The sequence below is a fragment of the Cervus canadensis genome, chromosome X (assembly GCF_019320065.1).
Source record: "Cervus canadensis isolate Bull #8, Minnesota chromosome X, ASM1932006v1, whole genome shotgun sequence".
NCBI lineage: Eukaryota > Metazoa > Chordata > Mammalia > Artiodactyla > Cervidae > Cervus > Cervus canadensis.
Window position 1 is genome coordinate 80,340,568 of NC_057419.1, and position 25,872 is coordinate 80,366,439.

The 25,872-nt window shown below is 35.5% G+C and overlaps 1 protein-coding gene across 2 annotated transcripts in view; it reads left to right on the plus strand.

Annotated features, from left to right (window-relative positions):
• The window catches only part of KLHL4 (kelch like family member 4), a 123,722-nt gene that overhangs the window by 70,769 nt on the left and 27,081 nt on the right, over positions 1-25,872 (plus strand). For both annotated transcript variants that reach the window (XM_043458951.1, XM_043458950.1), the window contains exons 2-7: positions 2,891-3,058; positions 3,421-3,557; positions 9,025-9,221; positions 12,765-12,977; positions 15,545-15,731; positions 24,378-24,602. In XM_043458951.1, the coding sequence (XP_043314886.1) occupies positions 2,891-3,058; positions 3,421-3,557; positions 9,025-9,221; positions 12,765-12,977; positions 15,545-15,731; positions 24,378-24,602 (1,127 nt within the window). The remainder of the gene's footprint in view (positions 1-2,890; positions 3,059-3,420; positions 3,558-9,024; positions 9,222-12,764; positions 12,978-15,544; positions 15,732-24,377; positions 24,603-25,872) is intronic.

The window sequence follows — 25,872 nt, forward strand, 5'->3', positions numbered from 1 at the left end:
GATGCAGGGAAAGATTGAAGGCAGGAGGAGAAGGTGATGACAGAGGATGAGATTGTTGGATGGCATCTCACACTCGATGGATATGAGTTTTGAGAAAGTTCCTGGAGTTGGTAATGGACAGGGAAGCCTGGCATGCTGCAGTCAATTGTGTCACAAAGAGTCAGACATGACTGAGCAACTGAAATGAACTGAATTGATATGAACTTATCAAATCTCAAAAACACAAAGAAAAAAGTGAAAACTGTGAATGGAACCTTAGAGAATTAAGAACTATCATCAAACAGAACAGTATATTCAGAACTAAAATCCCAGGAGAAAAGAGAGAAAAGGGGCAGAGAAGCTTCTTAGAACACTTAATAAGGTCTTAGACATATGTTATTAATGAACACTTGAATGGAAAGGTGTTTAAAAAGTCTTACAGTATCATCCCATATATTGTTCATTTACAAAAAGAAAAAAAAATTACATTAAGAAAACAAAGATCTGGCAGTTACCATCTTAAACAAGTAATCATCTTAGCATCAGCAGCAGTGAGGCAGCTTGACATTCTGTATCTCTACTGATGCACTAAGAGATGCACCACAGAGTGAGAAGTTGTAATTTAAATATACTAAGAAAAGAAAAAAAGTTTTAAAAGGCATATTAGAACTATAGGGGCAATTATTCCATACAAATCTATCATATTAGATTTTACTGAGCTATTCATCTCTAGTGTTGCACACCTTAAGATGTAGAATATCCTTATTCCTAGTGATAGCTTACAGTGAACGATGTTGGAATTGTGATCTCCGAAGAAGATTTAGCTTTGTGACCAGGGACCAGGCTTGATCACTCAAGAACTTTTGTGTAGCAGAGTTTTATTAAAGTATAGAAAGGGATAGAGAAATCTTCTGACATAGATATCAGAAGGGGGATGGAAAGTGCCCCCAGTCACTAGTGCCTTATATACTTTTACCAGACCCACTCCCACAACATACATCTTAAATTATCAAGATTAAAGCTAACAACAGAAAGGTCTTACCGGACCCACTCCCACAATATAATTTTAAGATAACAGGATTTGTCAGAATGTTCTTAAGAAGGAAAAACATGTCCTTGAGCAGAATACATTGTTGTGATATAGTTTAAGATGAGTTGTTTTGTTGTGTAATCATTAGCTCATAAACTGAGAGAAAATAATATCTTATGTGACTAAGGCAAAGCAGTGTAGAAAAAATTGTTTGTCCTTTTCTCCTCCTTGAGAGCACTGTACCCCTTTCTCCTCCTCAGGTACCCTGGACTTCTTATCAACCTACCTAGGAATTGACTCTTTCACTAGGAAATGAATGCTTATATATTCAGGGATGAAGTGTCACATTGTCAAAACTTACTTTCAAATGATTCAGTAAAGCAGATAAAGTATTTGTGGTAACAGTTAAAAGTTGGCAGATCTTGGGGGATGTTATACTTTTTTTCTTTCCCTTAAACTTTTTTGCATATTTAAAAATTTCAGTGTCAAAATGTTTTCTAAATTCTTGAAATTCATCAAGATCATTAGCATCAATTCATCTCTTCTATGATCGTGATTTGTGAAAATATAAAGTTGTAACCAGTCAATTAATAAATATTTATTGTGCTCCTACTTATATACTTAAAAAGAAGAAATAATGGTAGTGAATTCCCAAAATTTGAGGAGAGATATAGATTTGAAATACAAGTAGCTAAATGAACTTTATGTAGGATAAACCAAAGAGACCCAGACACACTGTAATGAAATTGTAAAAGACAGAGTTGTCTAGAAAGCAGCAAGAAAGAAGTGAGTCAGTACATACAAGGGATTATCAATAAAATTATCAACAATTTTCTGAGAAGAAACCTTGCAAGACAGAAGGCAGTGGTATGATATACATTTGTCCCTCAGTATCCATGGGGAATTGATTCCAGGACCCACCACAGATACAGAAATCTGTGGATGGGTTCAACCCATGGATATGAAGGGCTTACTCTAAATAAAGTGTTGAAAGAAAAAAATATCTTGAATATTCTATATCTGTAAAAGCGGTCCTTTTTACAGGTGGCTCAGTGGTAAAGAATCCACCTGCCAATGCAGGAGACACAGCAAATGCAGGTTCCATCCCTGGGTCAGGAAGATCAGCTGGAGGAGGAAATGGCTACCCACTCCAGTATACTTGCCTTGAAAATCCCATGGACAGAGGAGCCTAGCAGGCCACAATCCACAGGGTCTCAAAGAATCAGACATGACTGAGTGACTGAGCATGCATGAAACCTTATCATGGTAATCATTTCACAATATATATGAATATCATTATCACATTGAGCATCTAAAACTTAATGTATTGTGTCAATTATATCTCAGTAAAGCAGAAACTATAAAAGTTGAAATAGGTTTATTTTCTTGATGGGAAACAATTGTAAACTGTTGTGCAACTCTCAGGCTTGAGATTCTCCAGGCAATATTTCTGATGTGCAATGAATACTTCATGGAGAGGCTTCAGAACATAACAAATTTGAAAAAAAAAAAATCCAGGTTATGCCTACAATTCTACCATATCATACCTAATGATTTAATTGTGATGTCAATAAAAAATTTTAAAAGTGGTTTGTATTTTGAAATTTATGTTTGTGCATATAAAATTAACATGAGGTCTGCAGCTGAAACATACATAGTTACATCCATTGTTACATTCCAGATATAAATACTAACCATGACACTTCAATTTAATGGAGGTTAGGGAGCAATAATAGCAAAATATTTAGGATTGGTGGGCAAATATTGTTTACTTTAATTCAATCTATTTATTTTAGAAGCAGAAGTGTCTAAATTTCCACTGGATATTTGCACACTCACTAGGAGAAACAAACCATATTCTCACACTTATCCCCCTTTCAGATTGGCTACACAGCATGCTGAAGACATGAGTGTTAGCAGATCTGAGGAGCAGTTCCATGCGGTAAACCATGCACAAAAAACTCTTCAAAAAATGGAGAACTACTTGAAAGAGAAACAATTGTGTGATGTGTTACTCATTGCTGGACACCTCCGGATTCCTGCTCATCGGTAAGTATACTAAGTATAGCAAGTATGAATGAGAAAGGATCAGTCCATTGATTATAAATTGGAGCTTTCAGGAAAATAGATTTTTATGTCATTATATTAAAAATGCACTAGCCCCTATGATCCATGTCACCCTGTGATATTTAAAAGAGCTAAACATTAGAGAAATTAGTGAAGAAAAACAGCACAAATTGTCTAAAGAAAATCAACAATTTACTTTTCTAATTTCACTATACTTTACTGAAATATGAAAGATGTATGCAGAAAGCATACTTATCAGTATTACACATTTACTGACTGTATTTCATGCTTTTCAGTGATATTATGGACTGTTTGAAGTTCCTATGAAACATTTCTCTTTCTAGGTTGGTTCTTAGTGCAGTGTCTGATTATTTTGCTGCAATGTTTACTAATGATGTGCTTGAAGCCAAACAAGAAGAGGTCAAGATGGAAGGAATCGATCCTAATGCACTTAATTCCTTAGTGCAGTATGCCTACACAGGTAAGTGCTTGGTCTGTATTAACTCATTCAACCCTCACAATATCTCTACATCATATAACTCACATTATTATTAGCCTGTGAGTCCATTATTAGTTAGTGAGAAAACGGAAGGATAGACCAATTAAGTAAATTTCCTAAGGTAGTAAGTGACAGAGTCAGTATTTAAATTCAAAAGTATAAAAGAGGAAGAGGTAAATAATATGCTATAAAATTTGGGATCATGAGAAAATATAGCTATATTAACACAAAGTTAAAAGTGCATGTCTGTCTGTCTCTCTCTGTGTCTCATGTTGTGGATACATTCTCATTTGTAAAACTAAGAGTGGAAATGGAATATTCTACCCCTATAGATTTAGTTTCTTTTCTTGAAATAATAATGTCATATTTACTCAAACCATATAACAAAGGTAACAGGAACAGTTTAGGGGCAAAGAAACATTCATTCATTCATTCCAAATTTATTGAGGAATGATTCACAAATATAATCATACATATTTAAAGTATACACGGGGCTTCCCTGGTGGCTCAGACAGTAAAGAATCCACCTGCAAAGCGGGAGTCCGAGGTTCAATCCCTGGGTTAGGAAGGTCCCAGGAGAAGGGAATGGCTACCCACTCCAGTATTCTTTCCTGGAGAATCCCATAGACAGAGGAGGCTGGCATGCTACAGTCCATGGGGTTGCAGAGTGAACATGACAGAGCAACAAATACATGCACACACATATACATTCCTTCAGTTCAGTTCAGTCACTCAGTCATGTCCGACTCTTTGCGACCCCATGAACCACAGCACTCCAGGACTCCCTGTCCATCACCAACTCCCGGAGTCCACCCAAACCCATTTCCATCGAGTTGGTGATGCGATTTAACCATCTCATCCTCTGCCATCCCCTTCTCCTCCTGCCCTCGATCTTTCCCAGCATCAGGGTCTTTTCCAGTAAGTCAGCTTTCCGCATCTGGTGGACAAAGTATTGGAGTTTCAGCTTGAACGTCAGTCCTTCCAATGAACACCCAGGACCGATCTCTTTTAGGATGGACTGGTTGGATCTCTTTGCAGTCCAAGGGACACTCAAGAGTCTTCTGCAACACCACAGTTCAAAAGCATCAATTTTTCGGTACTCAGCTTTCTTCACAGTCCAAATCTCACATCCATACATGACCACTGGAAAAGCCATATCCTTGACCAAACGAACCTTTGTTGGCAAAGTAATGTCTCTGCTTTTTAATATGCTGTCTAGGTTGGTCATAACTTTCCTTCCAAGGAGTAAGTGTCTTTTAATTTCATGGCTGCAATCACCATCTGCAGTGATTTTGGAGCCCAGAAAAACAAAGTCAGCCTCTGTTTCCCTGTTTCCCCATCTATTTGCCATGAAGTGATGGGACCAGATGCCATGATCTTAGTTTTCTGAATGCTAAGCTTTAAGCCAACTTTTTCACTCTCCTCTTTCACTTTCATCAAGAGGCTTTTTAGTTCCTCTTCACTTTCTGCCATAAGGGTGGTGTCATCTGCATATCTGAGGTTATTGATATTTCTGCCAGCAATCTTGATTCCAGCTTGTGCTTCATCCAGCCCAGCATTTCTCATGATGTACTCTGCATATAAGTTAAATAAGCAGGGTGACAATATATAGCCTTGATGTAATTTTTTTCCTATTTGGAACCAGTCTGTTGTTCCATGTCCAGTTCTAACTGTTGCTTCCTGACCTGCATACAGGTTTCTCAAGGGGCAGATCAGGTAGTCTGGTATTCCCATCTCTTTCAGAATTCTCCACAGTTTATTTGATCCACACAGTCAAAGGCTTTGGCATAGTCAATAAAGCAGAAATAGATGTTTTTTCTGAACTCTCTTGCTTTTTTGATGATCCAGCGGTTGTTGGCAATTTGATCTCTGGTTCCTCTGCCTTTTCTAAAACCAGCTTGAACATCTGGAAGTTCACGGTTCATGTATTGCTGAAGCCTGGCTTGGAGAATATTCAGTATTACTTCACTAGCGTGTGAGATGAGTGCAATTGTGCAGTAGTTTGGGCATTTCTTGACATTGCCTTTCTTTGGGATTGGAATGAAAACTGCCCTTTTCCAGTCCTGTGGCCATTGCTGAGTTTTCCATATTTGCTGACATATTGAGTGCAGCACTTTCGCAGCATCATCTTTCAGGATTTAAAATAGCTCAACTGGAATTCCATCACATCCACTAGCTTTGTTCGTAGTGATGCTTCCTAAGGCCCACTTGACTTCACATTTCAGAATGTCTGGCTCTAGGTGAGTGATCACACCATCATGATTATCTGGGTCATGAAGATCTTTATTGTACAGTTCTTCTGTGTATTCTTGCCACCTCTTCTTAATATCTACTGCTTCTGTCAGGTCTATATTATTTCTGTACGTTACTGAGCCCATCTTTGCATGCAATGTTCCACTATATGTGTATGTATGTGTATGTGTTAGGTCCATACCATTTCTGTCCTTTATTGAGCCCATCTTTCTTGAAATAAACTAGATATCTCTTCAAGAATGATGGACTCAATAAAAGACAGAAATGATATGGACCTAACACACATATATACCTATACATATAGTGGAATGATTACCAAGATCAAGGTAATTCACACATCTCTTATAGTTAACCCTTTTTCTGTTGTTTTGTTGGTGAGACCACTTAATATACACTTTTAGCAACTTTCAAGTATGCAGTACCCAATGCTAAGTCGCTTCAGTTATGCCCAACTCTTTGCAACCCTATGGACTGTAGCCTGCCAGGCTCCTCTTATCCCTGGGATTCTTCAGACAAGAATACTGGAGTGGGTTTCATGCCCTCTTCCAGGGGATGTTCCTGATCCAGGGATCAAACCTGCATTTTCTATGTCTCCTGCATTGTCTGAAGGATTCTTTACCACTAGTAGCACCTGGGAAGCCTGCAGTACCCAATACCAATACCATTAACTATAATCACCATGCTGCACTTCATATCCTAGAACTTCTTATAACTGAAAGTTTGTACCCTTCAATCTACATTTCCCCATCTTCCCTTCATGCCTCTATTCCATATATAAGTGACACCATATAGTATTTTTCTTTCTCTATCTTATTTCAGTTAACATAATGCTCTCCAGTTTTATCCATGTTGTCACAAATGGCAGAATTTCCATCTTTCTCATGGTTGAATATTATTCTTGTGTGTGTGTGTCACATTGTATTCATTCACTAATCTGTCAGTGGATATTTAAGTTATTTCCATATTTCATGAATAATGCTGCAATAAACATCGCAGTACGTGGGGTCACAAATAGTCAGACATGATTCAGTGACTAAAGAAAAACAACAAAACGTGGGAGAGCAACTACCTCTTTAAGATCCAGTTTTCCCTTTCTTGGAGTGGAATTACTGGACCCTATGGTAGTTCTTTGGCCACCTGATGAGAAGAACTGACTCATTTGAAAAGACCCTGATGCTGGGAAAGATTGAAGGCAAGAGCAGAAGGGGACCACAGAGGATGAGATGGTTGGTTGGCATCATCAACTCAATGGACATGAGTTTGAGTAAGCTCTGGGAGTTGGTGATGGACAGGGAGGCCTGGCATACTGCAGTCCATGTGGTCACAAAGTGACTGAACTGAACTGAACTGATGGTAGTTCTAATCTCTAATTTTTTTGTAAGAGCCTTCTTACTATTTGCCATAATGGTTAACCCAATTTATATTTTCACCAACAATGTACAAGGGTTCTCTTTTCTCCAAAGCCTCACCAACATTAACTGTCTCCTCTCATTTTGATAGTAGCCATCCTAACAGGTGTGAGGTGATATCTCATTGTGGTTTTTATTTGCATTTCCCTGATGACTAGTGATGTTGAACATCTTTTAATGTACCTGTTTGTTATTTGTATGTCTTCCTTGGGAAAAAAAAATTTCTAAATTTCTATTCAGATTCTTTGCCCATTTTTAATTGTATTATTTGCTTTTGTGCTATTGAGTTGCAGATATTTTCTCTCATTCTGTAAGTTTCTTCTCAATTTATTTTTGTATCCTTTGCTGTGGAGAATTTCTCTAGTTTGATGTTGTGTCACTTGTTTATTTTATCTTTTTCCCCTGTGCTTATGGTGTCTTACCCAGAAATTTTTTTTCCAAGACCAAGGAGTTTTATGCTGTCTTCTTCTATGGGTTCTATGGTTTCATTCATTGAGAAATGAACATCATTCTTCATAACCAGGCCAAGTTTCAATGTCTACAATAGGTCAAACTTTTTATCTGATTCTGAGAATAGTTTGTACTTCTGAGTTTCATGAGATAGAGGCAGGGCTCTCTTTTCAAAATCAGGATAGGAAACAACACAAGAAAGTCTGCTAATGGACTGGATCCCTTTACAACATATTTTAAAGGCTGAACCAAATATGGTATTATTCTTTTTTATAGTTATGCAATTAGATAGAATCCATATTATGGTATTTTAGAGAGAAAAATTATAAAATAATAATTCATAGTTTATATAATCCATATGAAATATTCTTTACAACTTCTCTAAGCTTGGCTAAAACTATAGAAACGTAACTTATCAAAATAGCATAACATTTACAATGATTCATCAGTAATTCTTGCTTAAAAATAATGATGCATCAATAAAAATTAAACAGCTTAAATTGCTCTGATCTTGATTTTTAAAAATCTTTATAGATATTTTAGCATAATCTGTTTTCTATACCTAAGAAAATAGTCATAAAAGCAGTTCTTTACCTGAGGACACTTGGCAGCATTTTCTTTCCTTTAAAAAAGTGCTAGAGATTAATTCCAGGTATAATATTTGAGCAAAGTCATCCTAATCAGCTAATACATGCAGATGCAGAAAAAAAAAATTGACATATAAGCTTAATGTTCTTATTTACCAAGACATTTTCCCACACAAATTGAAGTAGCTCAGTCGTGTCCGACTCTTTGCGACCCGTGGACTGTAGTCCGCCAGGTTCCTCCATCCATGGGATTCTCCAGGCAAGTGTACTGGAGTGGGTTGCCATGTCCCTCTCCAGGGGATCTTCCCGACCCAGGGATTGAACCCAGGTCTCCCTCATTGCAAGCAGACACTTTACCGTCTGAGCCACCAGGGGAGCCCCATGATCCTTAGGTAATATGTCATAAAGTTTCTTGAGTCATAGTGTAGACAATATTTGATATTAGATTTATATACAGGTCTAATATGGTATATAAACAAGCAATTGCTGTTCTTTGCAATGATAGTACTCACAGTTCATTTGCTCCAGTTGTTTTTCATAATCTTGTTCCTTTCAGCCATCTTGTTAGTGTTTGTACAGACTCACTTGCATATATTCACCTCAAGTGGCATTCCCTAAATAGTCACTATACACTAGGGAACAAAAAAATAGCCCTATTAATGAGATAAATTGAAAATTTTAGCTATCTCACATATTTGTGTCTTTCTTTATGGAATATATAATCATTCTTTAACTTTTCAAACAATCTAGGTGTCCTGCAATTGAAAGAAGATACTATTGAAAATTTGCTGGCTGCAGCTTGTCTCCTGCAGCTGACTCAAGTCATTGAAGTTTGCTCCAATTTTCTTATAAAGCAGCTCCACCCTTCAAACTGCTTAGGGATTCGATCATTTGGAGATGCCCAAGGCTGTACAAAGCTCCTAAATGTGGCACATAGATACACAATGGTAAAATCAATTGATCCATGTTGTATTTATAATATATTAACACAGTATCTAACCTAATGAAATGTTTACTGATATATGTGTGTGTAGAACCATTCCAAGGTAAATATTATAATGTTGGGACAACATTAAAAAACAATATAGATTTATATAATTTTCAAATTACTTGCACATAATAAATATTAGCTAAAAATATTGGTCTGGTTGATCTGTACACAGACAAATTTCACATTTTTGATGGTAAAAAGATTTAATTAAACCTCAAAACTTGGAGAAGTGAACATATTAGCAGTAATTAAACTGGACAAGTATATATTTCAAGTAGAATCCACAGTAATAAGAAATATAATTTTCCTGATGTTTGTATACTATTAGAACTTCATAAAGTTGTACAAATTATTGTTCCTAATGAAATTCAGATATCATTCCATATGTAAAAAGGAAATATTAATGGATCAGTGTTAACTGGAGGAGCTTAAGAGCTGTCAAAATTAGTAAATCAAACCATTCTATTGAATGGACTTTTTACTTTCCAGTTAAAACATGTAATTTAGTTTTAAACAATTCAGAGTTAAATTCCTTAATTAACTTAAAGTTCCTCTCAATTCTACTAGTAATTATAATAAACTAAATGAACATGTTTGATGTGTTAATTATTTAAAAGTGGCATTGGATAAGACTACCTTTATTCAGTCAAATGACAGTGACATGAAATATAGATTATCTGTAGGGAGACAAGTAGACAGAGGATATTAAATAAATCCTTACCATTCATGCTAAATCAAATTAAAAGATAAAATTTCAAGCTAAGAAAATAGCTACATTTATTTTAAGATTCAAAAATAAAAGACAAGTGCATAAAAGCGAACAATAAAGAATCACAACTAAAAGCAACAATAAAATTAATATTACAATTCTGTAATTGAGATGCATATAATTAAAACATATTTCTAGAGTTTTATATAGACCTTAAAATTTTCAAACTTGCAATATTTGGATTCTCTAAAAAAATTCTTGTAAAACTTCCTCTCTGTTCTTCCCACACTTGGTCATTTTTCAATATTTGACGTTTTAAACATGTTCCTGAAATGATACCTTTATATTGAGAATCATATTATAATGGATTGACATTTTAACATGTTATTTCGTTATGCTATTTGTATTCATATGTCCTAAATATAGATGCCATATAAACTATAGAACAGCAGTTCAAATGTTAATCCTACTACAAAAGCCAAACATGAAAACTTCCTGTTAAATTACTTAAATTCTTGAACTAAGTATTAACAGTTTCCTGTCTGGTATCTTACTCTTGCCGACAAAACACATTCTGATAAACAGCTTGAATTATTTTTGTTGCTCAAAATGAACTTGTCTTCCTTTTCCTATTATGTGACTGAAACTGAATGCTAAAGCAGGATGTACATAAAAATGCAATAATGTCTCCTTTAAGCCCTCTTTAGTTATTTTAGTATCTATTATAAATGTGGTAAAATATGCCAAGATCATGCTATAATAATGCTTTTATAATACTGCATTGATAGTTTAAAATGCAAATAACTTTAATGTCTAAGAATAATGTTAATCTCCAAAAATTTAGTTAGTCATTTGAACCATAGACTGAAGAAACAGATTGCCTTCTCTAATGTGAGTGGGCCGCATCCAGATATATCCTCATAGACACACCTAGAATAATGTTCGGCCAGAAGACTCCATGGCTGAGTCAAGTCGACACATAAAATTGACCGTCACAGTCATATAAATAGTAGTCTGCATCGATGAAACATTCAGGAAATAGGTTATATTCATTTAATATGATTTAACACAATGTAATTGTGGATTTTAAAAGATGAATACCAAATCAAGGGCAGACACACACACAAAAAAAGACACTTGGGAAGGTGATTAGAAGAAAATGTTTACCTTGAAATTAGGAGTAAAATAAAACAGTTAAAAATTAATCTTTAAACTTGACTAAATACCTGTTTTATACTATTGGATATTTCAGTGCCATATGTATATAATTTAATTAGCCATTGAGGTTTTACATACTAAGCTAATCTCCTTTTTTTTTTTTTTTTCTCTCTCTCTATTTTTATTTTCTTTCATCGGACAGTAGATAGAAAGGAGAACGAGATACGGGATCATGCATAATAGTTGTATGATTTCAAAGTTTACATACACTACCAGTAATAGGTAGACATAAGTTTTGCAGTGTTTTATTTTTTTCTTAACACTTTCATAAAAATTATATCATTTATGAAAGTCAGTTGCAGTATCAAATAAAATGAAGTAGACCTGAAGGCATAGATGTGAGTCCACACTTAGTCATTTACTGTGCAGGAGATCAACCAATTCATAGCCTGTTTTCTCATAACAGTAATTACACTTTCCACAAGATTGCATTGGTGATGACTTAATGTTTGTGAAAGAAATTTTTAAAGTGTGAAGTGCTGTACAAGTGTAATGAATTATTAGTTTTAGTACTAACTTCACCACTTTGCTATAGGTGAGAGGGTTTTCAACAAGGAACATCTGCTATAGTAAAATGAACAGTTCTCCCCCTGGTGCTTGCCTTAGTCACCAGCAGGCTCTTTGTCTAAAAAGGCAAGTCAACTTGGAATTTACGGTCTTAGAGCCTCCTGATGGGACTATCAAGCCTGATAATTGGTGTATGGAGAATTTTGTTATTAGGTTAACTGAGTTTCACAATGAATAAACTCAAGGGGATAAGTGGTTCATTGGCAGAAATCTCACCTCCCACAATGACTAAACTCAGAATGGAGATGAAAGAGTGATCTGGTTTATCCAGATCCCCCAGTTATAAAGAGGCTGTCTTAAGCTGCTTCCAAAATATCAGTTTACTAGGCAATGTAAATTACCAACTAGACATGTTTATATAAATTTTTAAAGTATATTTTACTGCATTTAAACTTAAGATGTTCACTATGAAAAATATTGGAAATGGTAATTGTGTTGTCAAAGAAAAATATATAATATTATAAATAGGAAAAACATAGTAGTATTTTGATTAAAAAAAGTTGAAACATAACTGTCTGAGATTTGATACTTGACAAAAATATAGCACAAATGACAGAAGGGAGAATTAAGGTAAAATATATAAAAATTGAAAGATAGCCCCACTCTCCCTCAACAAACAACTCCATGAGAGTCACTTTCAGATAAACCTTAACTTGTAGATCTTTATTCATTATAAAATATACCTTTGCCTTGATTAATAGATCATGTTTTTTCACAAGAGGAAGGAGTTTTTAATTGAACTCTTTTTTCTCATCGTGAAATAATTCAGTATGTTGCCCCCTCAAATGCATAGCCAGAGCTACCTCCCCCAGGCTTTCTTTGGTTCCTCAGTTTCAGAAGTCACATCCAACCCCCCTCTTATGGGTGGCAATGGCATCTATTTTTTATAAATGCATATATCTGTCTCTCTGACTTTTTCTGAAGTTTAACAAAGTGAAATTCTTTGATAAGCTTATTTTGTTAAGAAGTTAAAGTACAAAATTTCAGTAGCTCTTTCTTTTCTAGGAACACTTCATCGAGGTAATACAGAACCAAGAATTCCTCCTCCTTCCAGCTAATGAGATTTCAAAACTTTTGTGCAGTGATGACATTAATGTGCCTGATGAAGAAACCATTTTCCAAGCTCTAATGCTGTGGGTGGGGCATGATGTGCAGGCTAGGCAACAAGACCTAGCAATGCTGCTTTCTTACATCAGATTGCCGTTACTTCCACCACAGGTATGGGAACTTACCCAGGTAATGGAAGTTATAGTTCTAAATGACAACTGGACATTAATCTATTCTTTATTTGTTTTATACGGAGAATTTCTAGCACAGGATTTGTTTCACAGAAGGACAATACAGACTTCGGTTAGCAATATTAATAATAAGAGATGGGGAAAGAAGATTTAATAAAAGACCTACAGATAATCTCCAAACTTCAGCATACTCATTAGTTTCAGTTTTCTCTCACCAAACAGCACTTGTAACAAGCAGGGGAAATGACTAAATCTCTTTTTCTTTTCCTACCACCTTCTAGGAAAGGTGATAGTAATTATTACAGTAGCATCCCAGAGAAAACTCTAGGAATGAGTTAGATTCTGGATCAAACCTAGTAACTAACATGAGTAATTAACTACTATGATTGAAACCATGTTAAAGAGTTTCAGATGCACTAGAGCATCATTATAGTCAATAATCAACTTTATTGAAATACATAACAATGTTGTGTTAGTTTCAAGTGTATGGCAGATTTTATGTATATAAATATATATATTACATACATACATATATATATATACATACAAAATATACATATATATATATATATATGTTTTCATATATATATATGAAAACAGAGCATAACACCCTCCAGGATCATCCATGCTATTGCAAATGGGAATTTTTTTTTAATGGCTGAGTAGTATTCCAGCGTGTGTGTGTGTGTGTGTGTGTGTGTGTGTGTATACACCACATCTTCTGGTGAGTAGGGTTATGTCTCTGCTCAGTTAGTTGTTTCACCTGAGGCATCCCAAGATTAGTGCCTATAGTCTGTTGGATGGGGGCAGGTCTGGCTGCTAAGGCTATTAAGCTAAAGGGAATTTTCCAAAATGGTCCTTGCTAGGACCAGTGTCCACATGATAGAATGAACTCCCACAATGGTTGCTGCCCATGTCTGATTCTAAGGTGAGCTGCTGTCTATTGCCTTTCCTGGTGACTCTAAAATCAGCTGGTAGCTCTGACCCTGTCTCTTTTCAAGTTTCTGTTTTTTCCCTGGATCCCAGACCATGTGAAATTTTGTGTGTCCCCTTTAAGTATAGAGTCACTATTTCTCACAGCCCTCTGAGTCTCCTGAATATAAACCTTGCTGGCCTTCAAAGCTAAATAGTCTGGAGTCTTCCTGGTATAGGACACCTGCGCTAGGGAGCCTAATGTGGGGCTTAGAGCCCTCCCTCTTTTGAGGGGTTGTAGTTATTCTGTTTGTGGACCACCCACCCTAGGATTGTGCGTCTTGACTATACCAAGATTCTATCCCTCCTACCCAACTTGTGGTTCCTTCTTTACATCTTTAGTTGTAGATTATCTTTTCTAATAGGTTCTGGTCTTTTTTTTTTTTTTTTTTTAATCGATAGCTATCCTGGAAATAGTTGTAATTTTCATGTGCCCGGGAGAAGAGATGAATTCAGAGTCTTTATTCTCTGCCATCTTTGGAACTTCCAGTATATATTTACTGTTAAGACTGGAAGCTTGTTTGAAACTCAGCTTCTCAGGCCCCCAAAATCTACTGAAAAAATTTATGCAGTTGAAGCCAAGGAATCTGTATTTTAGCAAGTTTTTCAGGTGACTCTTAAAAATGTGACATTCACTGGTGTACAGGATCAGAAACCCTTAATTTAACACTGCATAAAGGAAGTACCTGGAATCTCACCAGCCAAGTCAAAACAGTGATCCATCAGAGATAACAAGTGGGGTGAGAACAGAGCTGAGTTTAACCAGTGCAGCACAGGAAACTTCAGGGAAGTTTTATGGGGTAAGATTAGTACTTCCTTTTCAACAACCTGCTTGCTCTTCCTGACAATATCCTATGACAGATAATGTGGACTCCAAACTTCTAAGAACCAATCTAAATGACCCTTGGAAAAATTCTTAAAACGCTCTTAACTTCTCCTCAACTAGTCTCAGGAAGAATACTTTACTTAGATTTTATTTCATTTAATTGGGGTCATATTATCTGTCAGGCAATATTGGTTAGAAAGGATTGATATCATATACTACTGACGATGAATTACCTAATTACTAACACATGTACTTTACCTGTATATACATGTACATATATAGATAAAAAAGCACCTGCTTTGTGCTTTGATTTGATGATAAAGATGCAGCCCCCATGGTGATATTACTTTAATTGGGCATGTTTGTGCTACCTCCCTTAAATCAACCAAAAATTTGACTGTTTCTCTAGCTACATGCAGTTGGACAGGAGATGCTTGCTTTGTGAAGACACAACCATTTACTTTGCTTTCAGTAACACATTTTATGAGTGCTTTTTCACTTTTACTCCTGGAGATTTTATGCAAAATACATATTCAAATGAGGAATAGTATGTCAAATAAATTGGCATTAGTAAATTAGTTACTACCATGAGGCTTTTATTGATAAAATGCTACTTAAGTAACTTAAAATATTAAATAATAACACATACATTAGAATTAGCTTGAGTTTCCCCCAAAATTATATAAATGAAAATGTTACATCTAATGATCTGTTCTTTACTTCATATACCATGCATCATTACTTTTCAGTTACTGGCAGATCTTGAAAACAGCTCCATGTTTACTGGTGATCTTGAATGTCAGAAACTCCTGATGGAAGCTATGAAGTATCATCTCTTACCTGAGAGAAGACCCATGATGCAAAGTCCTAGGACAAGGCCTAGAAAATCAACTGTGGGAGCACTTTACGCTGTAGGAGGAATGGATGCTATGAAAGGTAACAGAAGCAAATTAATTACTCTTCAGTTCAGTTCAGTTTAGTCGCTCAGTCGTGTCCAACTCTGTGTGACCCCGTGAATCGCAGGACGCTAGGCCTCCCTGTCCATCACCAAATCCCAGAGTCTACTCAAACTCATGTCCATCGAGTCAGTGATGCCATCCAGCCATCTCATCCTCTGGCCGCCCCTTCTCCTCCTGCCCCCAATCCCTCACAGCATCAGGGAATTTTCCAATGAGTCAATTCTTCACATGAGGTGGCCAAAGTATTGGAGTTTGAGCTTCAGCATCAGTCCTTCCAATGAACACCCAGGACTGATCTCCTCTAGGATGGACCGGTTGGATCCCCTTGCAGTCCAAGGGACTCTCAAGAGTCATCTCCAACACCACAGTTCAAAAGCATCAATTTTTCCACGCTCATCTTTCTTCACAGTCTAACTATCACATCCATACATGACCACTGGAAAAACCATAGCCTTGAACAGATGGACCTTTGTTGGTAAAGTAATGTCTCTGCTTTTTAATATGCTGTCTAGGTTAGTCATAACTTTCCTTCCAAAGAGTAAGCGTCTTTTAATTTCATGGCTGCAATCACCATCTGCAGTGATTTTGGAGCCCCCAAAAATAAAGTCTGACACTGTTTCCACTCTTTCCCCGTCTGTTTCCCATGAAGTGATGGGACCAGATGCCATGATCTTAGATTTCTGAATGTTGAGCTTTAAGCCAACTTTTTCACTCTCCTCTTTCACTTTCATCAAGAGGCTTTTTAGTTCCTCTTCACTCTCTGCCATAATGGTGGTGTCATCTGCATATCTGAGGTTATTGATATTTCTCCTGGCAAACTTGATTCCAGCTTGTGCTTCTCCCAGCCCAGCATTTCTCATGATGTACTGTGCATATAAGTTAAATAAGCAGGGTGACAATATACAGCCTTGACATACTGCTTTTCCTATTTGCAACCAGTCTGTTGTTCCATGTCCAGTTCTAACTGTTGCTTCCCGACCTGCATATAGGCTTCTCAAGAGGCAGGTCAGGTGGTCTGGTGTTCCCATCTCCTTCAGAATTTTCCACAGTTTATTGTGATCCACACAGTCGAAGGCTTTGGCAGAGTCAATAAAGCAGAAATAGATGTTTTTTCTGGAACTGTCTTGCTTTTTTGATGATCCAGCAGATGTTGGCAATTTGATCTCTGGTTTCTCTGCCTTTTCTAAAACCAGCCTGAACATCTGGAAGTTCACGGTCCACGTATTGCTGAAGCCTGGCTTGGAGAATATTGAGCATTACTTTACTAGCATGTGAGATGAGTGCAATTGTGCAGTAGTTTGAGCATTCTTTGGGATTGGAATGAAAACTGACCTTTTTCAGTTTAATTACTCTTAACACCCTCCAAATTGTGAGGGCGGTATTAAAGCTATATTGAAATGTGTGCACCTAAAGCTAAGTTTTATAAATAAAGTAATATAAATTTTCTGACACATTTTTCTTATTATTATTGCTTTATGGGATATAAGCCTTTCATTAGAGTTCCTTAACTGTTAATAGGTACTTTTTCTCTTATGAAAGCAGTTTATTTTGCTATGTATGATACATTTAATGTATTTATATTGAAGTATAGACTTATAATATCATATCAGTTTCACGTTTACAGCATGGTGATTCAGTATTTTTTTAGATGATACTCTAAATTATTACAAGATAATGGCTGTGTTAGTATACTGACAGGGAGGGAGGTGGGAGGGAGGATCAGGATGGGGAACACATGTAAATCCATGGCTGATTCATGTCAATGTATGGCAAAAACCACTACAATATTGTAATTAGCCTCCAACTAATAAAATAACTGGGAAAAAAATGAAGAAATTAAAAAAAATAATAATGGCTGTTATCCCCTGTGCTATAAAATGTATTCTTTCTACTTGTCCATTTTATTAACAGTAGATTGTATATGTTAATCCTACACATCTAATTTGTCCCTCCCTCCTTCCCTCTCACTTTTAGTAGCCATATGTTTGTTTTCTATAATATATGTGTGTATCTTTTTCTGTTTTGGATATACACTCATTTGTGTCAATTTTATTTTATTTCACATATAAGTGATATCATGTACATATTTATATTTGTCTGACTTATTTCACTAAGTTTAATATTGTCTAGGCCCATCAATGTTAGTGTAAATGGCAAAATTTCCCTCTTTTTGGCAGAATAATATTCCATTATGTGTGTCTGTATATATATGCAGACACACACAATGGAATATTATTATATATTTTTATTATATATTATATTATATATACTATATATACACATATTATATATATATATATATATATATATATATATATATACACATACACACACATATCGCATCTTTTTAATACATTTGTCTGTTGATGACACTTGGGTTGCTTCCATGTCTTGAGTAATGTGTATAGTTCTCCTGTGAACATTGTAGTGCATACATAATTTTGATTTAGCGTTTTTGTTTTTCTGTAGATACACCCCAAGAGTGGGATTTCTGGATCATATGATAGTTCTATTTTTAGTTTTTGAGGAACCGTCATACTATTTTCCATAGTGGTTATACCAATTTATATTCCCAACAATAGCGTACAAGGGTTCCCATTTATCTACATCCTCTCCATCATTTGTTATTTGGAATCTTTTTGATGATAGTCAGCTGATAGGTGTGAAGTGATATCTCATTGTGGTTTTGATTACCTTTCTTTAATAATTAGCAATGCTAAGCATCTTTTCATTTCCCAGTTAGCTATCTTTTTGTCTTCTTTGGAAAAATGTCTATTCAGTTCTACCCATTTTTTATTTTTTTGTATTGAGTTGTATGAGCTACATATTTTTGATATTGATTTCTTGTATTTCACATAATTTGCAAACATTTTCTCCATTCCATAGGATGCCTTTTCATTTTGTTGGTGTTTTCCTTCACTGTGCAATAGCATTCAAGCTTAATTAGACCCAGTTGTTTATTTTTTGCTTTTATTTCCTTTGCCTTAGGTGATGGAACCAAAAAATATTGCTGTGATTTATGTCAAGTAGTGTTCTGCTTTTTTTTCCTAGGAGTTTTATGGTGCCAGATCTTACATTTAGGTCTTTAAACCATTTTGATTTTATTTTTGTATATGGTATGAAGGAATATTCTTATCTCATTATTTTTCATGTAGCTGTTTAGTTTTCTCAGCACCACTTGTTGCAGACTATCTTTTCTCCATTGTATATGCATGCCTCCTTTGTTATAGATTAATTGACTATGTGTGTGGGGGGCTTATTTCTGTACTTTCTGTTCTGTATCATTGATCTTTGTATGTGTTTTGGTGCTAGTTCCATGCTGTTTTGATGACTTTAGCTTTGTGGTATGGTCTGAAGTCTGGGAGGGTGATACATCCAGCTTTGTTCTTTTTTTTCACAAGGATGTGTTGACAATTTGGGGTATTTTGTGACTCTTATGGCAGCAATTTTTTTTTTTTTTTTAATTTGAGCATTCGCTTTGCAGCCTAAGATCTTTTCAGGGAGAATTTAGAGATTTCTCATAAGTGGAAGGGATGAGGTCCTCCAAATTTGCTTTTTGACAGAAATAGGAGAATGACTTCTAATTTCTTGCTGTCAATTTCCTGATAGATGACCAAAGACCATTTACAAATAAACTTGAAGTGTTGATAACAAGATCAGCAATTCAATTCTGTAATAAAAATAACGATTTTACAAAAGAATTGTTTGCAATAGGAATAGGGAAAAATTTCTGAATCCATCATGTCTAACTTGAATACTTCTTAAAACATTATTTCCCACAGTTCTGTCTCTTTGTACTGATTTCTACCTATAGAACCATGTTGCCAAAACAATGAGGCAAGGATTTTGTAATTAAGAATTGGCTATGTAGGAACTAAAATCAATTCACTTAAAATTTGCCAAATCATACATGGAAATGTTTTGACGCCTTGTAGAAAATGATGCAAAAATCAAAGTTTTATGCTTCTGAAAACCTATTTTTTTTTTGGCATGTGCAATTGGAAGTCCATATAGGAAATATGTCAATTAATAATAAATATGTATAACAAGAGTTTGCAACTGTAATTATTTTCCAAAATTGTAGAGTAACTTCACAAAACTGTGTTCTTCAGAAAATAACAAATACAGTAAAATGTTATAATAGATTTCAAGTCTAGCAACTTGATATTTTACTGCATTTTTTTGAATAGAAAGAACACACACAGAATTTAAAAGGTGTCTTGTCTGATATTAAATCAAAAGGGTACTAAGCATAAAATGCAAAAATGGCTATCTATAATATTTGATTTTTAAAAAGTCCAACTAGCGGAATGAGAAATGGAAAAATTTGTGTTTATTTGTTTGGTTTTTGTATTTATTTACTTTTTTTGTTATTTTTTTCAGGTTCTTGTCTTTTAAGTTAACATTACACAAATTAATATATTACACAAGATGGTAATATGTATCTTCAACTCCTTAATAGCTTACAAAAATGAGTGAAATGTGAGTCTATAATCCCTTGACTCTGCTACCAGAGTTTGATATGGAAAGAAGTAAAGCCATCATTTTGAGACTCTTGAAATACTTAGTATATGAAACTATAAAAAGCTTTATGGAAAGTTGCAGAAAACTACAATAATAGTGAAAATTATTATAATACCTGATCCTTGATTGGCAATTTGCAGACATCATTCCTAATTCTCACAGAAATGCTACAAGATAGATTTTTATTACCTTAATTTTAGAGATGAGGAAACTAAGGCTCTCAAGGTTGGATAGCCATGCCAAGGAGAATCATCTTAGAACTACTGGACAGGGAATTATTACTCAAATTTAATGTTCTTTGTTGCTATATTGCCGCTATTTTATTTTTTTTTAATTTATTTTTATTAGTTGGAGGCTAATTACTTTACAATATTGTAGTGGTTTTTGCCATACATTGACATGAACCAGCCATGGATTTACATGTGTTCCCCATCCCGATCCCCGCTCCCACCTCCCTCCCCATCCCAATCCCTCTGTGTCTTCCCAGTGCACCAGCCCTGAGCACTTGTCTCATGCATCCAACCTGGGCTGGTGATCTGTTTCACCCTTGTATTGTGTATTTTATTTTTTTTATTTAATTTATTTTTTTTTCAATTAGTTTTATTAGTTGGAGGCTAATTACTTCACAACATTGCAGTGGGTTTTGTCATACATCGACATGAATCAGCCATAGAGTTACATGTGTTCCCCATCCCGATCCCCCCTCCCACCTCCCTCCCCATCCCAATCCCTCTGGGTCTTCCCAGTGCACCAGGCCCGAGCACTTGTCTCATGCATCCCACCTGGGCTGGTGATCTGTTTCACCCTTGTATTGCGTATTTTAGATGAAAGAGCACCAACAACAAAACTGACCCCTCTCTTTGAGGGTTTTAGAATAGAAAAACCAGAGTGAGCACATAGGAGCAAAAAAAGAAAGAAAAGAAAAGAAAAAAAAAAAAAACTATGTAAAGCAAAAATATTAAGGTGGTAGCATTTATCTATGTAAATCAATATTGCATTTTAAAAAATATCAATTTACATTCTTAAAAAATTTTCTATATGCATGCCTTTTTTTTTTTTACAATGTGTAGTTTTTTTTGTTTTTTGTTTTTTTATCTTTATAAGATACTTTTTGAACTTTCACCATTTGATGCTTAGGGAATATAGTATTTCCTCAGTCTTTAATTCCTTTTGACTCATACAATTACCTTGGAATTAGTTGCTAAATATAGATACCACACAAGTGTCTGGAATTAACTATAACCCCTACCGTGTTTATTAAAAGAGTCATCAAAAAGTTGTAAGTATGATCACTCAGTCAAAATTTTTAAATGGTTGAATGCTAAACTTCAGGCTTTTGTGCATGCCAGGTAGTCAGTAAAGTTTCACATACTAAAATGATGAATTCTGAGAGACAGTGTGGCAGGGAACAAATAAAGGCTAATATAGTGATTTTAAGTTCACTTTAATAATAGATGGAAGAAATCACTAAATTAGATATATTCACAACTACAGGAACAATCATTCTAAACAATACCACAAAGTTTAGTTGATCTTATTGGCCCTTGAATAGATCATAAGTGAGCTGAATCAGTTCAGCTCAGTTCAGTCGCTCAGTCATGTCCGACTCTTTGTGACCCCATGAATTGCAGCACTCCAGGCCTCCCTGTCCATCACCAAATCCCAGAGTCTACTCAAACTCATGTCCATCGAGTCGGTGATGCCATCCAGCCATCTCATCCTCTGTCGCCCCCTTCACTTCCTGCCCCCAATCCCTCACAGCATCAGGGTCTTTTCCAACGAGTCAACTCTTCACATGAGGTGCCCAAAGTATTGGAGTTTGAGCTTCAGCATCAGTCCTTCCAATGAACACCCAGGACTGATCCCATTTAAGATAGACTGGTTGGATCTCCTTGCAGTCCAAGGGACTCTCAAGAGTCTTCTCCAACACCACAGTTCAAAAACATCAATTCTTCAGCGCTCAGCTTTCTTCACAGTCCAACTCTCACATCCATATATGACCACTGGAAAAGCCATAACCTTGACTACTTTGTTGGCAAAGTAATGTCTCTGCTTTTTAATATGCTATCTAGGTTGGTCATAACATTCCTTCCAAGTAGTAAGCATCCTTTAATTTCATGGCTGCAATCACCATCTGCAATGATGTTGGAGCCCCAAAAAATAAAGTCTGACACTATTTCCACTCTTTCCTCATCTATTTCCCATGAAGGGACGGGACTGGATGCCATGATCTTAGATTTCTGAATGTTGAGCTTTAAGCCAACTTTTTCACTCTTCTTTCACTTTCATCAAGAGGCTTTTTAGTTCCTCTTCACTTTCTTCCATAAGGGTGGTGTCATCTGAATATCTGAGATATTATTGATATTTTTCCCAGCAATCTTGATTCCAGCTTGTGCTTCTCCCAGCCCAGTGTTTCTCATGATGTACTGTGCATATAAGTTAAATAAGCAGGGTGACAATATACAGCCTTGACATACTGCTTTTCCTATTTGCAACCAGTCTGTTGTTCCATGTCTAGTTCTAACTGTTGCTTCCTGACCTTCATATAGGTTTCTCAAGAGGAAGATCAGGTCGTCTGGTATCCCCATCTCTTTCAGAATTTTCCATAGTTTATTGTGATCCACACAGTCGAAGGCTTTGGCAGAGTCAATAAAGCAGAAATAGATGTTTTTTCTGGAACTGTCTTGTTTTTTTGATGATCCAGCAGATGTTGGCAATTTGATCTCTGGTTTCTCTGCCTTTTCTAAAACCAGCCTGAACATCTGGAAGTTCACGGTCCACGTATTGCTGAAGCCTGGCTTGGAGAATATTGAGCATTACTTTACTAGCATGTGAGATGAGTGCAATTGTGCGGTAGTTTGAGCATTCTTTGGGATTGCTTTTCTTTGGTATTTGAATGAAAACTGACCTTTTCACGTCCTGTGGCCACTGCTGAGTATTCCAAATTTGCTGTCATATTGAGTGCAGCACTTTTACAGCATCATCTTTCAGAATTTGAAATAGCTCAGCTGGAATTACAACTTTGAAATGAAGTAAGAAGCAATATTTGCAACATTTTTGGGCAGAAAGTTGACAAACACAGAAAAAAATGTGAAGTGAGTCCCAAAGAAAAAGATTAGTTAAGAAAAGGAAAACTCTTTTTCAATCAAATACAGAGTTGCCATAATAAGCCTGCTAGATGATCAACATTTTGATTAGTTGGAGCAACTGAACTGCAGAAGTAGGAAAATGGGCTAAAGACATTTCAGAATTAAAGATACAAAACTATCAGTCATATGTGTTCATAGATGCAGATAAAAGATATGGAATAAATTCATATTTTATATTTTATTTAATGTTTGGAAAAAATAACTTGGCTTTAAGCAGACTTCTACCTCATTTCAATATAAGTCTTCTATATATAGTTGATTAATGTAGCTTGGTACAATTTCCTACTTACTTCATCATTAATAGCTCCATAATTCTAGTAATTAGTGCAGACTAGTTTTCATTTCAGGAAGATCTCTTAGAGAAAATTAGAGATACCAAGGGAACATTTCATGAAAAGATGGACACAATAAAGGACAGAAATGTTATTATGTGAATCATGTGAAATAACACTGAAAGCCCATTTAAAAGAAATTTTCCTTTCTGTTTCTTTAGTCATTTGCATTTTAAATAAACACATACACACACACACCAAATTGAGTAAAATAAAAGGGCATAAATTAGTATATTGAATGTTCATAGGAAAGTAAAACCATAATGGAAGTGTAAACAGTTAGTAATACATTCCAAAGCAGTTTTTATTGTAAAATATGGTGTCTGGAACCTGTGCTAGTACTACCAGTAGCATATTATAGCCAAAGAGGTCATTATAAACATATAAACCATATATATTAAGTAAATATATTATTCTAACTTTTCCATTTGGATTCAGAAGTGGTGAAATATTATCCTTGCCTTGTCTTATGGGTTGGGGAATTATCTGAACTACTTATTTTAATTTGAACTGCAATCACCAATTCTATACTATAAATATAGATACATAAATATAATATGAATGATGAAAAATTTTTACACAAGTAGTTTTTAGCATTGTTCAATATCCCTTTAACAGGTACCACTACAATTGAAAAATATGACCTCCGGACCAACAGCTGGCTACACATTGGCACCATGAATGGGCGTAGGCTTCAGTTTGGAGTTGCTGTTATTGATAACAAACTCTATGTTGTGGGAGGAAGAGATGGTTTAAAAACTTTGAATACTGTGGAATGTTTTAATCCAGTTGGCAAAATCTGGACAGTGATGCCTCCCATGTCAACACACAGGCATGGCTTAGGTAAGAGTTTAATGTTGCATAGTTTCTAAAGATTGTACATTTACTAGAACTTAAATAAGTGCATATCATTGTAATTTAGTCATACTCTTCTATTCAAAATGTCTGAAAATTCTGAAAAGTTTAAATAAATGGTAAAATCCTGTGAAAGTTTTTTTCCTTGTTTCAGGTGTCATACTCATTGTAATTTTACCTCCATTCCACTAGTATTTTAAAGGGGTCCCAATTCAGGAAGGATAATGTCTTATAGAAAGAATGAATTGTTGAGGAGCATGCAACTACAAGTTTTCTTCTAAGGTCAGTTTAGAGAAAGAAAAAAAAAAAAAAAAAAACACTTGCTAATGGAGAGACATTGTGTTTCTAGTTACTAGTGTCCCTTCCCATAAGAATCAAATCTACATTTAGGCAAAAGCCTTTGGATGCAGTTTGAAGTCAGGACTATTTAGGAAAACCACTTTCATTGAGAGCAGCCCTAATTTATACTTAAGTCAGAGGTTCCCAAGAAGTTTAAGAAGGGATAGATACTTCTTGAACAGTGAGGAACTTTGATTCTCCTGATGGCTTGTCAAGGTCCGCTTTTCTTCATGCTAGACTCCGTATGTTTCAATACTGCAGAGTTTTTTTTTTTTTTTAAGAAAAGAATAATTGCATTGCTTTTAAAGAACCAAATTTTACACAGCTAAATTGTGACATATCCAGGATGGGTATTGTTTGCTCCAATATAAATGACAAATAATATCAAATGTAATTATTAAGTTCAGTTCTGTAAGTGTGATTGTTTTTAGAAAACATATCTTACAGAGACACCAAAGCAAATTTTAAAACTCGTAATTAATTGCTATTGCTAAAGGGATAGAAGAGGTAGAGTGGATGGCAAATTGAGATAGTGAAGAATGTGGTGGGAGGAACCAGTAATGTGAATTCCTAGTGCGGATGAGAAACAGAAAGGAACTATTCATAGAATCCAATGGAAAAAATCAGCCAAATATGGAGAAGCCCTATACAGTCAGCAAAAACAAAACTGGGAGCAGACTGGGGTTCAGATCATGAACTTGTTATTGCCAAATTCAGATTTAAATTGAAGAAAGTAGGGAAAACCACTAGACCATTCAGGCATGACCTAACTCAAATCCATTATGATTATACAGTGAAACTGATGAATAGATTCAAGGGACTACATCTGATAGACAGAGTGCCTGAAGAACAAAGGACAGAGGTTCCTGACATTGTACAGGAGGCAGGGATCAAGACAATCCCCAAGAAAGAGAAATGC